Genomic DNA, 13,587 nt, shown 5'->3' on the forward strand with positions numbered 1-13,587 from the left:
TTCTTTAGTTTCAGCAAAAACAAATGGTTTGAAGATTTTAGAATTTCACTAAAAATATTTTCAAAAAACTATTCCCAAGTTCATTCGAGAAGACACATACGATGTTAACTATACTTTTATTATAGTTTTTTAAAAATTTGTCAAAAAACACAAACTGAAAATATCTTTTGATCTTTTAAAGATTTGGGAATGAAGAGGCTGACCCTATAACTCATGAAAAAATTAATAAATAACAATGTAAAGTGTAAAAATTAATTAATGGTGAGTTACTATTTCACAATAAAATAGATAAATAATGAAACTTATTTTAAATACATTTTATTTTCTACTATTTTATCTTTATTTCTTCAAGTTAGTACCTTTTCCAAATCTGAATCTTAATATTGTACTAAGAATTTTGTCAACTTGAAAAATAATTCTATGTATATGATAAATTTGGAAAATAATAGAATCCGATTCTTTTTCTATTATGGTATTTTAAAGATTTAATTATTTGTTCTTAATATTAAAGAAAATAGTTTATTTTTTCTGACTCAAATTTTTAAGATTAACTGTAATAATTATTTTATCAACTAAGAATTCTCTTTTGAAGGCTAAGAAAAAATGAAATAAATGGCCTTTAGGGTTCTTTGTGTTATAGGTAAGACAACAAACATGTAAAAGTTTGATGGCTATTTCATATTAGTTGTTTTCAAATATAGTTAAAACTGTATTGTTAATTTGATTCCTTTGATTATGTTCATTAATCAGCTATTATGACAAATGAAGTGGCGTCTTGATTTTAGGACTCTTATATTAACAATATATTTGTATAATAAGTTTTATATATGCTTCTTATTTAAAATCGTTATAAGATTACGTAATCATTTATGATTATGTACATTCCTCAATTGATTTATATATTTATGTAAGTTGTAGACGCTAGTGTTCTTTTTAGTGTGTTTAATCGAATAGAATGGTAAAATTTAAATCGATTAAGTTTTAAATATTATGACTTGTTACATAGTTCAACAAAAAAGTGTAATAATAGTTGATTGTCCTAAAATTAAAAAAATAATTAAATGACTATTCTGTCTAGTGTAAAATATATTATTTTTATAAGCGAAAAATATTTCACTAAGGTTATTTGTGCTTTTTTAATTTAGTATAAATATAGATATAGATTGATTCAAGTGTGCATTTTACCAACTTGACTTCTTGATAATATACTATAACTCAATGACGAATGTTGTTCTCATTTAGTTAGCTCAATAAAGAAAGAAATAATCTCTAAAGTCCTCAGACATCTTATTGTAATTTCTAAAACTTCTATAGGAATATCTTATAAACATTATTATAATTTAATGACCTAATACTAAAATAAGCAAACATCAAAATACTTTAATCAATAAAGGTTTCCCCGATAAAATAAATTAAAAATTGAATTTCTCCGTTCTTTTTGAGAAAGAAGAGGTTGACACTATAGCTAATTAAGAATTTACCGATAAATAACTTAATATATGAATACATAGCAGTTTGTTATTTATTGAAACAAATATATGATATTAAATGCTAACTCATTTACGATATTTTTGTCTTTTGCTATTTAATCTTTATTGTTTCAAATTTTGCATATTTATCAATTTGACCCTCAATACGATACTTTACTAATTTTGGTTCTATTTTTATTTCTTCAACGCTAATATGATCTCCCTAACGAAATAAATTTAATGTCCTACTTAAAAATAATTGTACTTATATGTCAAATTCAAAAAAATAATTATTAAATTCTTTTACTAATAGGTTAATTTAAATTACTTAATTATTTTTTTTCTTAACCTTGAAGGAAGATAGTTTAGTTTTTATTGATTCAAATTTTTCATATTAGCTCATCTGTAGTATCAATAATTTAATTTTTAATTATAATTTTATTCAATAAAAATTATATTTTTAAAGCGAAAGCAATAATTTGATATTTCATGTTTAAACTTTTGTGTTTGTAATATCATTAGTGTCATTGACTCCTGTCTACGACTTCTCTTCCTCTCCTCACTCTTTATCTCTTTAATATTGTATCTTAAATGTTTTTATATTTTGTTAGTAATTTAATACACTTTATTATCAGTGTACTTCTTAAAAAATTATATAACTTTCATTATTTCTATTTTATTACTATTAAAAGAAAAATTAGGAAGAAAGAATGAGAACGCATTTAAAATTTAACGTGGCAAGCTCAAGTTATTTTATTGTCTGCAAGTTCTTTCGTTCTTATGTGCCTTATCATATTCATAGTTGCTACCCCAAATTCCTAACTAATATAATTATCTAATATTATATAATAAATTTTATATTTTAAAGTATTGGTAAACTGTCCTATTCTTAACTTGGATGGTCTATTTAGGATCGGAAGTTTAGATATAAAATCCTTAGATGAGTTAAGTTCTTATTAGGAATTTCCATATAGTTAAAATAAGAAAAGCTTTAACAATTAAAGTTTTAGTTGATTTCAAAGTCTTAAATATTAGAAAAATAATTAACTTATAATTTTAGAAAATAATTAAATTACACTTTTATCCAATGTGAAACTTATTTTTGGCAAAAAAGACGAACAACATTTTGATAGGGCCTTCATGCTTTTAATATAGTACTAGTTCCTCGGCACATGCGTTGCACGTGTATATCGAGCCAAATAGTACATTATTTTGTAGATTAACATCAATATTACTAAAAAGCTTTGAGTAAATAATTATACACTAAGAACAAAGTGCAAGTTTTATGTGAATGATCAATGATTGCTCGACTCATCTAAATTAGTGAAAATATCCAATTGATGTGGAAGCAATACTTTTGTGACCGGATTAATTCTGTTGTATATTCTTCAGCTATAATACTATGTGTGCCCGTCTTTTCAGGTAATTACTTTTTTCTAAAAATATTTAAGTAATGTTTTTTCTTTTGATATACATATCAAGAATAATCTTGAGAATCATGTGATACCACAAGCATGTTAAATGTATTTATATTAGTAAGCAATTATTTCAAGTAAGAAAAATATTAATGGCTTAAACTACTTGTAGTATTTTTACCCTAATTCTCATTGTGAAAAAACCTCATTGGTGGAATTTAATGTTTGAGTTGCATGTTAGTAGTTTTCTTGATTTTTATTTTATATATATATATATATATATAAAATAAATTAAAGTAAAATAAATTAATGATATTAAGTATTAGATGGCGGTACGTACCTTGTGCCATTTGCCTTAGTTCGACCATATCCGTATGAACATGACATTGTTATAAATCAATAATTTTCAAGAATATCAAATATAAAATTTCTCAAATTTTTGTCTGATCATATTAAGTTGAAATTAAACAGAAGTAACTTCATGATTCTTTAATATCTTATATTAAAATTATTTGAAGACTTGGCTTTGTAAGAAACATTTCATTTTAGTTATCAAATAACCCATTTAAGTCATTATATCTTAACTTGAATAAGAAAGATAGAAGATAAAAAAAATGGATGAAAAAGTTTTAAAAGAAAATACAATGTGAAAATCTGGGGAATGTAAACTTGAGAGTTGAGATGTTATCGGCTTTTTTCATCTTCCTCCATCAGATCATTAACCCCTATTGAAGCTACCTATATAAATTATTAGTTCAATCCATCATAAAATGAGGTTAATTGGATTAGAAAATTTTAACATTATTCAACCATTTTCCTCGCCACTTTTAATCTCGAAATCCTAATTTAATTATTCTGATTCTTTATGTAAGATAACTACTTAAGAAAATTAACATATTATTAACTCGACATATCAGATACTTGCAAGTAGTTGTTGAAATTTAGAGTGGATTATGTTATAATCATACCACCAATTTAAGTCCAATTAGATTGAGATAAAAGCAACTTTTTATTCTTTTAACATTGTGTAAAAATATTTGATGGATTTGTGAAAAATATTCCACTTTAAATATAAAATATATAACTCATCTAAGTCAATAATATCTAAACTTAAATAAAATAAAATATATATTAAAATGATTAACTTTTTTGCTAGAAAAAAAATGCTTCTTTTGGACGTATAAAAGTAAGCAATTCAAATATTGATCAAATTATAAAGTATAGACAGATCTCATTGATATATGATCAAATTATCATCACACTAAAGATATTTTAAGAAGCATAGAATTTTTTAAACGGCAGGAAACAAAACATTATTAAAACAAATTAAAAACTTACATGTTGTTTGTTTAGGTTACAAAGATTTCCAATAAAAATTGGAATAAATAGTTTTGTATAAAATCGATTTATTAGAACAACAGAATGGCCAATAGTTGTATCGGATATAACTGTTACAAAGCAAATACTATGTATTTATATATATGTTTAACTGAAAATAAGCAACCCAAAGAAAGAGAAGAAAGCTAAATACTCTAACAATCGACTATGAGGATGGAAAAATAAAAAGCAGTGTCGCTTATTACAAGTCCAAATATAAATAATCAAATTTATCGAGTAGAACAACCACAATTCAACATGACTTAATGTGCACAAAAATAGAAATGAGTCTGGAACTACGACCCAATTAAGGTATGCGCACTTTTTTCGTATCGACTTCACGAGTCTTCACTTCATTAACGTATAACCTCATGCTTTATGAAGTTATAGAAAGCAAAAGAGCAGAATAGACATTCCCTTTAGGCAAATTGAAATAAATTAACATGAGAAGATGCAATCAAGAAAATCTACAATGATTGTGCATAAGAACGGGAATTCGCACATTATTCTTTAATAAAATTTGATATGAGACAAAAGAACAACTCCATTTATTTTATAATGTAGAGCAAAAGAAAACTCATAAACTTACAGATCACTTCACTATATATGTTTTGTGGCTTTTATAATATGATTTTTCAAATTGGAAGTGGAACAATCTGAATGGGTGCGGATGGTTCAATGCACCCTAAGTAGGAGGTAGTTAGGTTTTTACAAAAGAAAGGATGCAACACTTCTAGTTATTCTCTAAAGAACATAAGTTTTAGAAGAGGAATAGGCAATGAAAATACTTCTACACCTTCACAACAGACAAACATTTAGGCAAGGATTTTTCCAGAGGCAACGGTTGAACAAAACTTTTTGAAAGCCAACAGTTATAACTATTTGTGAAAGAAAGCTTAGTTGTTAATAAGAATAAACACAACTTTTTAGAAAAGCCACATAAATCAAGACGTTTTTTTCCTATTTAAATGGTATTGCTAATATATTATTCTTAAATATATTTAGAAGTAGAATATTTAGGTAAATAAGAAGGGCATTTTAGTAATTCAACTTTTAACTTAAGGGGTTCATGCTTTTAATATAATATAGATAAATATAATAATATATTAGTGCTTCTTATTTTTTGCGCCTTAAATATATAGAGGCCCGAGGCAAGGGCTTCGCTTGCCTTACCCGCCCTTGATTTAGATTCAAAACATGTCTTGGCAGTTTATTTTGCGAAAGGCAATCTGATCATCTTTTCAGTTATATTCTCTATCCATTTATTTTTTCCTCTGATCCATTCTTTCAAAGCCAATTTGAGTTTCTTTTTGCACTGATTTTTAACAGCAGGTGTTTTTCCTCAGTATTATAGATGTAAATGTTCAGAAGGGGATGGTTTATTGAGTGAAGAAAGAATGGCAACAAAATGTAAGCGTAAAGATGTTTCGAATTGGGATACAACGTTTTCTTGTGATGTTGCCAAAACAAAACCTGCAAGAGAAGTGAAGAAACCTTGTTATCATGGCCCTTCTTCTGTAAAAGTTTCTCAAAAAAGGAAAGTCGGTCAGATTAGTACGAGTGAGTTTGATTGGATTGATACGATCGAAGAATGCCCAGTATATCATCCATCCAAGGAAGAATTTGAGGATCCCTTGGTTTATGTGCAGAAAATTGCTCGTGAAGCATCAAAATTTGGTATGCTGATAACGTAAAACCTATTTGTTTCGATGTTAGTATATATATGTTCAATGTTGTCACTGAGTCCTGAATATAACTTGCTGTTTTGACGTCTAATATACCCTCTAATTGCATACGAGAAAGATTTAGTGCAACATATATGTTATATACTACTAACTTTATCACTTTTCTTAAGGTTTCAACTAAGTGAACTATGACGAGAAAATTTGAAACCGTTAGTACTTTACTCAGTATCTCCTTATTTTTCAAAAAGAAATGATTAATCTAGTTTTATTTTGTCCTGAAAATTGGTTAAACTGATCATCGATTAGTGATAAGTGCTTACAACTTGGGACAGAGGGAGTGTAACATTATGCTTTGTAGGTTATGAACTGCATATGTTTCCTACAACTCAGGGTGAGATTGGCTCTAGCAGATTGCAACATCATAACGGTGTTTAACTTGGGAGACCGTATTTCTGCTGCCTCTTTGTCACCTCATTTTGGAATGATTAGGAACCAGAATAGTTCAATAACACACTTTTAATCTATTCTCTATATTCTGTTGTTTTCTAACTGTAAAATGTTTAAGTTGAACTTGTTTTGCTTCACTTATTGTGCTGTAGTAATCATAAATTTTTTGTCCATCTTCTGCTGAATGACCAGCATTTTATTGAATTTATAGGCATTTGTAAGGTTGTCTCTCCTCTGGGATCTTCTGTTCCACCGGGAGCAGTATTGATGAAAGAGCGAAAAGGTTTTAAGTTTACCACTAAGCTGCAACCTCTGCGACTTGCTGAATGGAATAACAACGATAAGATCTCCTTCTTCATGAGAGGAAGGTACTATATATAATAAGTGATGTTCAGCAGAATAGGCAAGTATCATCACAAAAATGGTGGTACTTCGATAGTTCTTAGTGTTGGTCATTATCGACATTGTCTTGTTACTTCTTTTGGATCCTATATGGTTGACATGTGTCATGAGTCTTGTTTGTGTTCCAGAAATTACACTATCCGTGATTTTGAGATAATGGCAAACAAGGCAACAGCTCGTAGATACTGTATATCTGGATGCCTTCCTCCTGCATATGTGGAAAAGGAATTCTGGAAAGAAATGGTACATGCAAAGAAAGGGATGGTTGAGTATGGAATTAATATAGATGGTAGTGCCTTCTCAAGCACTTTCAGCGATCCTCTTGGAAGTAGCAAATGGAATTTTAAGGTTCTACATAAATGTTTTCTGCTAGTTCTTTTGCGTCCTTCTGTTATCATCTTTCTTCATTGTTAAAGATGGAGCACATCCTCAGCTTGTTGCTACTCATTGAAGTTCATATTTTTCTACTTTTCATGTTGTTTTATTTAGCGCAAGCCCCATATGTTTTGCAAATATCTGACTAATCTACATTTTCCTTTTTATTCATTGTCTTACTGTTATTCCCTGTGTAGATACTGCCTCGTCTGCGAAGATCCACATTACGCTTGCTTGTAAACGAAATCCCGGTAGTGTATGATTTTAAATTCTGGAATCAATGCAGCATTTTAGTAAATGCTTTAATGTTTTGATACATTTATATTTGTTTCAGGGAGTAACAGAACCAATGCTATATATTGGGATGCTATTTAGTATGTTTGCGTGGCATGTGGAGGATCATTACCTCTATAGGCAAGTCATACCATGGTTACTACCAACATTCTCTTTGATGTTTCATCCATTTAATCTCTTCAAGTTTTCTTGACTTTTGCCTTTCTCAGCATTAATTATCATCATTGTGGGGCGCCCAAAACTTGGTATGGAGTTCCTGGTTATGCAGCTGTTCAGTTTGAGAATCTTATTCGGCATCATGTCTACAATGAGGAAATCCTATCAGAAAATGGGGTCAATGGAGTCTTTGATGTTCTTCAAGAGAAAACAACAATGGTTTCTCCAAAAATTCTGCTGCAATATGATGTCCCAGTTTACAAGGCTGCGCAAATGCCAGGAGAGTTTGTTATTACCTTCCCTAGAGCATACCATTCAGGATTTAGCCATGGTTAGTCTTGAAGCTTTTACTTTAACCTGATAAATCGCTTGCAATGACCATCTATAATTTCGGAGAATATTACTTTGCCCATACAGCTAATTTTCCTTGTTCCTGCAGGCTTTAACTGTGGCGAGGCCGTGAATTTTGCAATTGGTGAATGGTTTCCATTTGGCGCTGAAGCTAGTGAACGTTATGCTCTTCTTGGCAAGGTGCCAATTATTCCTTATGAGGAGCTCCTATGTGCGGAAGCAATGCGTCTCCCAGAGTCTTTAGCTCACATACCTTGTTGCTCAGCAGATATAGTCTCCGTTCGTTGTGTAATGACTTCATTTTCTTGCCTATTGAGATCATACCACCGTGCCCGCTGGTGCTTGAAGAAGTTTAAAACTTCACTTAAAATGTGTTTAAAACCTCGAGAATCCTTCGCCTGCATCCTCTGCAAACGACTATGTTACGTGGCATACATTGAATGCAAATGTTCCGCTGGTCCCATATGCCTTTTTCATGGTACCACAGCTAAACTCAATGCTTACTAACGTTTCCAATGAGCTTTCTACTTTAGAAAATTGCAATTTGATTACAAGCAACATGCTCTCCAGGTTGATGTACCCATAGGACTTAAACATTTTTTGTCCTTGTTCCTCCAATCCCCATATCCTTTAACAATTTTTTTCATGCAGATTTTGAAACGTATAACTGTCTATGTGGAAGTAGCTGCAGCCTCTTTGTTACAGAGGATATTTCAAAAATGGAAGCTGTTGCACAGGTGTTTGAGGCTGAGGAAGGAATACTCTGTGAGGTTGAGCAAAAAATGAAGTCTGAACCTTACTTGTGGATGCAGACTTTATCTCCGTGCATGAAAGGAAAATATAGTCCGTATTGCGAGGTACCAATTCTTGGTGAACCCTTGGTGACCATCTAATGATCTGCTTTTTGGTTCACATGATCTCATGAGTGCTTTCTGATCGCAATATTTATACTTGCCCTTGTTTCTGCCAGACAAGCTCCCTCTAGTTCAAACTCTCAAAAGTTATCAATTCAAATAGCGAGAAGCAAAAAAAATATATGGTCCATATCAGGAGTAAAGAATTTATTGCCTTAAATAATGACATCTAGAAGTTAGAGGATATAGGTTTTGATGCGTTACAACTTTCATGACTTAACAGATAATGCCAATAAATACTCAAAAAAACGAGGCCACTTGTATAAAGATGTCCAGGATCAGAAGAACTGCTCAAGACAAGCAAAGGAGGAATAAGAAGAAAAAGGTATACTTTTTTTCTTGGTGTCACCAAAAATACTACTTTGATCTGTTTGATGTACCAACATGTCCAGAATACTATATTGAGCATTTTAGTGGGCTGTAATGCTTTGGATTCTACTTTTTCTGTTTTCAACTTCTGATCTGATGAAGCTATTTTCATGTTTTTGATAAAAAATATGGAGCACTTTGTTCCTTTTGCACGCTTTGCAGGTTTTGTTGCTGTTTGACTAAAAATGGTTGAGCTTTTTAGTTAAACTAATTAATGAAGAAAATGGAGGATAAATCTTAGCCAAACATAATTAACTTTAGATCTAAACATATTGAATACGAGAATCACATGAAACCAAACTTGTATAACATTCCTTAGGATGATTGAAGAACATTAAATGTAAATGATAAGCTTACATCTTTGACACCAAATTGTTTTGTATCTGAAATAGCGAAGAAGAAAGAGAAGGAATCTCGTTGAGAGCTAAGAGATCTATCTTTATTGATTCAATAGTATCGATTGCAAAGGCTTGTAACCAAAATCTAGACTTCTACTTTGTTGTTGTAGGTCTCCTCCCATTCTTCTGTTCCTTTTTCTCTCCTGGGACAGCCCCTATCTTCTTGTTTTCTTCTGTCATATATATATTGCCATCTTTCCCTTTGCCCAACGGTCTTTAACCAGCATACACCTACTTGACTCGCTCTAGCGTGACTGCTTATGTTCTGCAGTGCAAACCTTTCGATGGCTCGATCTCGGCAGTGGCCGAGACACTCGTTGCCATTACGTCTTGCGGGTACGTCCATGGCTTGGTCGACCCTTTCCCATTCCCTTTAATGATAATCCACTTGTGGTCAGATTTTGACCCATACAGTTGCCAATTAGATTACTACTGCTAGGATTCTCACCCTGTATCGATGAACAGTGTTACAGAGAATCAATTGAGCTTGGAAATGAAGGAATGTATTCCAGGAGTGCTATGCTTGTCAACAGCAAAAAAATGACACCACGGAAAAGAAAGTCTCAAAAACATAGCTCTGGTACTGAAGATGACGGACCATCATTTTCTAAAGGTAAATGCAGCCGATACCAGGAAGTAGATGACACCAAATGAGAGCCATCAAGCTTCACTAACCTCAATGTAACGTCACTGTTTATATCAACCAACGTGCCTTTTCTGTTGGTCCAACCATGGGAGGCAAAATAGTAGTATCTTGTAACTCTAATTGTTGATTTGTAGGCATAATAATGCTGTTCATATTCACTAGTTTATTATTATTTTCCAGGTCCATTCTGTAAATTTCTTGCTTCTACAGTCCTTTAAGTGAACATCACAGCTTCATAGTTGGCCTACTGCAGTAGTCATTCAGTTAATGGAATGTTCACCTTAAATCATGGTATCTTCTCTTGTAGTTGCCAATTAGACTATATGAGCAGGAATGTGCCATTTGCGGAAGCACAATTGTTTGACCAAAAAGTATTAAGCCTTTTTGATTAAACCAATTAATGATGAGATGAGGGGTGAATCTTAGTTAAGAATAATAAAATCTAGACCACATGTTAGATGAAGTAGACAAGACGAACGACGTTAGCTAATGTGTTTGAGTTGATTAAATGCTCATAAATGCAACAACATAAATGTACAATGAATATAAATAAATGCGGCTAGCATAACAAAAGAAAGTTACTACCCAATTATTGTAAGATCTCCTTCCCCTGACAACATCGTGGAAAGAAGGGAAATAGGAAGGGGTCGAGGAATCTTTGGATCTTGTGAATATAGAATAAAAAATGTATGCTCGAGTAATGTAATCAATGAATAAGACAACTTTGGTATATTCTTTCAGGCCAACCTTTTACAAAGTGTTCTCTCTCATAAAGTCAAAGATCCCCTTTTTGTTCTCTATCTCTTCCTATTTATAAGGCGTATTTCCCAAAAACCCTAAAAAGTATAAGACAGGGAATATTCAAAGGAATATTCCTTGTGCCCATATTTGAACCTATGCTACCGTTATATCTTCATTTCAGCTGTCCGTTTTTGGCATCAACTGTCTTGAGAGCAACCTTCCGTTGTTATACCATGGTCGACCCCGTCCTTTGTCTTGCTTATCCGTTACTACCGAGTCGCCAAATTCAGACCTATACAATAATTATTATCCAATCTTAAATCAGAAATATAGTGAGGTTATGTGAAAAAGGATGATTGTATGACCGATTCTTCCAAGCTTTATCTAGGTGATGCATCACGCTGATTACTGATTAGTATAGGTCACATTTTGTTAGTGACTGCTGAAGGGTTTTAGGACCAAAATTTTAGGGGCCCCATTTTACACTAGTAGTAGATTTATGAAAATTAAATTTTTAAAAATTTGAAAATTTTGAAGTAAAAAAGGTACATTTTTTTTAATAAACTAAAAAAATCAAACTTCAAAATTTTGAACAATTAGAAGCATATGAAAAATATTTTTGATTTCCTATTTAGAGGTAAAAGAATTTGATATAACTAGGTGACGAGAATTTGAAAAGACATTGCCTTAACCACGAAAGATATTAATGGTTTAGACTTATTTTTTGAATTAAAAGTATTAAAGAAAGATAATACAAGTAAAAGATAATACTTGATCAGATAAAAAGACTTGCTTCTTTTTAAATACCTATATTACTTATAGAATAATGTTAACTGTAAAGAGGTATAGATAATAAAATAAAAAACTTATAAAAAAAAATTAAAGCCACTCATCGAGGTTTGGCTTTAGGCCACCAACTTTGTTGAGCCGCCTCTGCATTTCGTTCCTCACATCAGTCATCACGCAAACAACATCAACATCTTCAATCTAACCAAATGCTGAAATCTTATTTCTGACCAATATATACACCAAGAATTAATCAATATAAAATGGCATAATATGGGAAAAACCGATCTATCAGTATCATTGTTTGGTGGAGTGTAAACAATCCCGACCTTAGCTCAGTTGGTAGAGCGGAGGACTGTAGTCGGTAAACCCGCAGAGAATCCTTAGGTCGCTGGTTCGAATCCGGCAGGTCGGATTCCTTTTATTTCATTTATTCATCACTCTATATTTGGTTTATTAATATTTTATTCAATCTTTTTATTTTTGTAATTTTAATTTATCATATATTGGGTATATAATTAATTTTTATATTAAGATCTTTATAATTTTAATTTTATATCCTATTTTTTGATATATTAATTTTTGTATATATTATATTTATATAAAATTATAAGTTAATTTTATTATTATTATAATTGCATAAAAAGAAATATAACCATTATTTAAAAATAAAAAATGCAAATGTAAGATATCTAATGTTGCTAAAATTGAAATAAATGATTATATAAGTGGTGAATGTGAATTATATATAATGAATATGGAAAAAAGAAAAAAGATAGTATTAGTTTGAAGGGGAAAAAAATGAAATAAATAGAAGATAATAATATAATATAGAAGAGAGAGAAGATTTGGTGTAAAAAATAGTATAATGGTTGGAGTAAATTTGGTGTTATACCATTTTGGTGTGAAATTTAATGCAAAAAATGGTGCTAGCATGGGAGATGGCCTAACTTTAAAGTGCCGTGCCACTTTCTGCCTTTTCCTTTTGGGAGCAACGTAGGGCCTTTCAATTATATTGTTTTTACTTAAAAAACAATGATACAATCTTCAAAAGTGAAGATTGAATTGAGAGACCTAAAGAGCAATATCGGAAGAGTTGCTCTTGAACAATCACAAACGGAACTGGAAAATATTGAGGGAGAGAGATAAAGAGAGAAATATTATTGATCAATAGCAATAAAATAACGTGTACTTTGGGGAGGATTCTAACTGGTATAGGCGAGGGAATCTGGGGAGGGAAAGTTAGTTACAACTAACTTTAGTAAGTCATGTGCCCCTCACGTGAGACTGTGTCTACAGATTTAACTAACTCAGCTGCTACTGCTGTAACTGCAAATGCGAAAATGAAAGCTACAATGAAATGTAATCACAATTACAAATGAATCATAACAAACAACCGGAAAAAGAGATATGAAAATCCTAGTAGAACTTAGTTCAGGCTTATCCTTAAAAAAATTTAAGTTATATACATCGTCAGTTTAAAAAATTATAAGAAAGTTTATTGCAGATATTTTCTGAGTGATCAAATAGTTCAATTTTTTCTACACGGTTAATGAGATTTGAATTTTCTGAATTTTAAGTTATATACATCGTCGGTTTAAAAAAATTATAAGAACGTTTATTATAGATATATTTGTTGTAATATTTCCAAAAAGTGGACAAATGTCCATCCATGTGGCAAGATGCATGCAAGTTTTGACAATTATACTTGACAAATGGCAAGAAAAGCCTTAAGCTTTTTGCCTATAAAAGGGACTTCCCT

At 31.0% G+C, this 13,587-nt stretch overlaps 1 protein-coding gene and 1 non-coding gene across 3 annotated transcripts; both read left to right on the plus strand.

Moving 5' to 3' along the window:
- Positions 1 to 5,439: 5,439 nt before the first annotated feature.
- LOC109212657 (lysine-specific demethylase JMJ706-like) lies at positions 5,440 to 10,536 on the plus strand. Of its 2 annotated transcripts, XM_019376324.1 has the most exons (11): positions 5,440 to 5,938; positions 6,605 to 6,761; positions 6,924 to 7,143; positions 7,368 to 7,421; positions 7,505 to 7,584; positions 7,674 to 7,951; positions 8,060 to 8,449; positions 8,623 to 8,828; positions 9,109 to 9,210; positions 9,924 to 9,988; positions 10,118 to 10,283. In XM_019376324.1, exons 1-11 carry the CDS (start codon positions 5,659 to 5,661, stop codon positions 10,194 to 10,196), a joined length of 1,911 nt encoding a protein of 636 aa, XP_019231869.1. In that variant the 5' UTR covers positions 5,440 to 5,658; the 3' UTR covers positions 10,197 to 10,283. The 2 variants fall into 2 exon arrangements, with proteins under 2 accessions (XP_019231869.1, XP_019231868.1); XM_019376323.1 differs by lacking the exon at positions 9,924 to 9,988 and having other exon boundaries at positions 10,118 to 10,536.
- Positions 10,537 to 12,149: 1,613 nt separating this feature from the next.
- On the plus strand, positions 12,150 to 12,240 carry TRNAY-GUA. Its single transcript is given in 2 exon segments — positions 12,150 to 12,186; positions 12,205 to 12,240. It is a non-coding gene; the product is annotated as a tRNA-Tyr (tRNA).
- Positions 12,241 to 13,587: the final 1,347 nt, after the last annotated feature.

Source organism: Nicotiana attenuata, unplaced genomic scaffold, assembly GCF_001879085.1.
Source record: "Nicotiana attenuata strain UT unplaced genomic scaffold, NIATTr2, whole genome shotgun sequence".
NCBI lineage: Eukaryota > Viridiplantae > Streptophyta > Magnoliopsida > Solanales > Solanaceae > Nicotiana > Nicotiana attenuata.

Bases quoted from the DNA above. Each gene is read 5' to 3' on its own strand.
- LOC109212657 (XM_019376323.1), top strand. From the start codon at position 5,659: ATGGCAACAAAATGTAAGCGTAAAGATGTTTCGAATTGGGATACAACG. The intron at 6,762-6,923 runs GTACTATATATA...TTTGTGTTCCAG, and splicing joins TCCTTCTTCATGAGAGGAAG to AAATTACACTATCCGTGATT. The intron at 7,585-7,673 runs GCAAGTCATACC...TGCCTTTCTCAG, and splicing joins GAGGATCATTACCTCTATAG to CATTAATTATCATCATTGTG.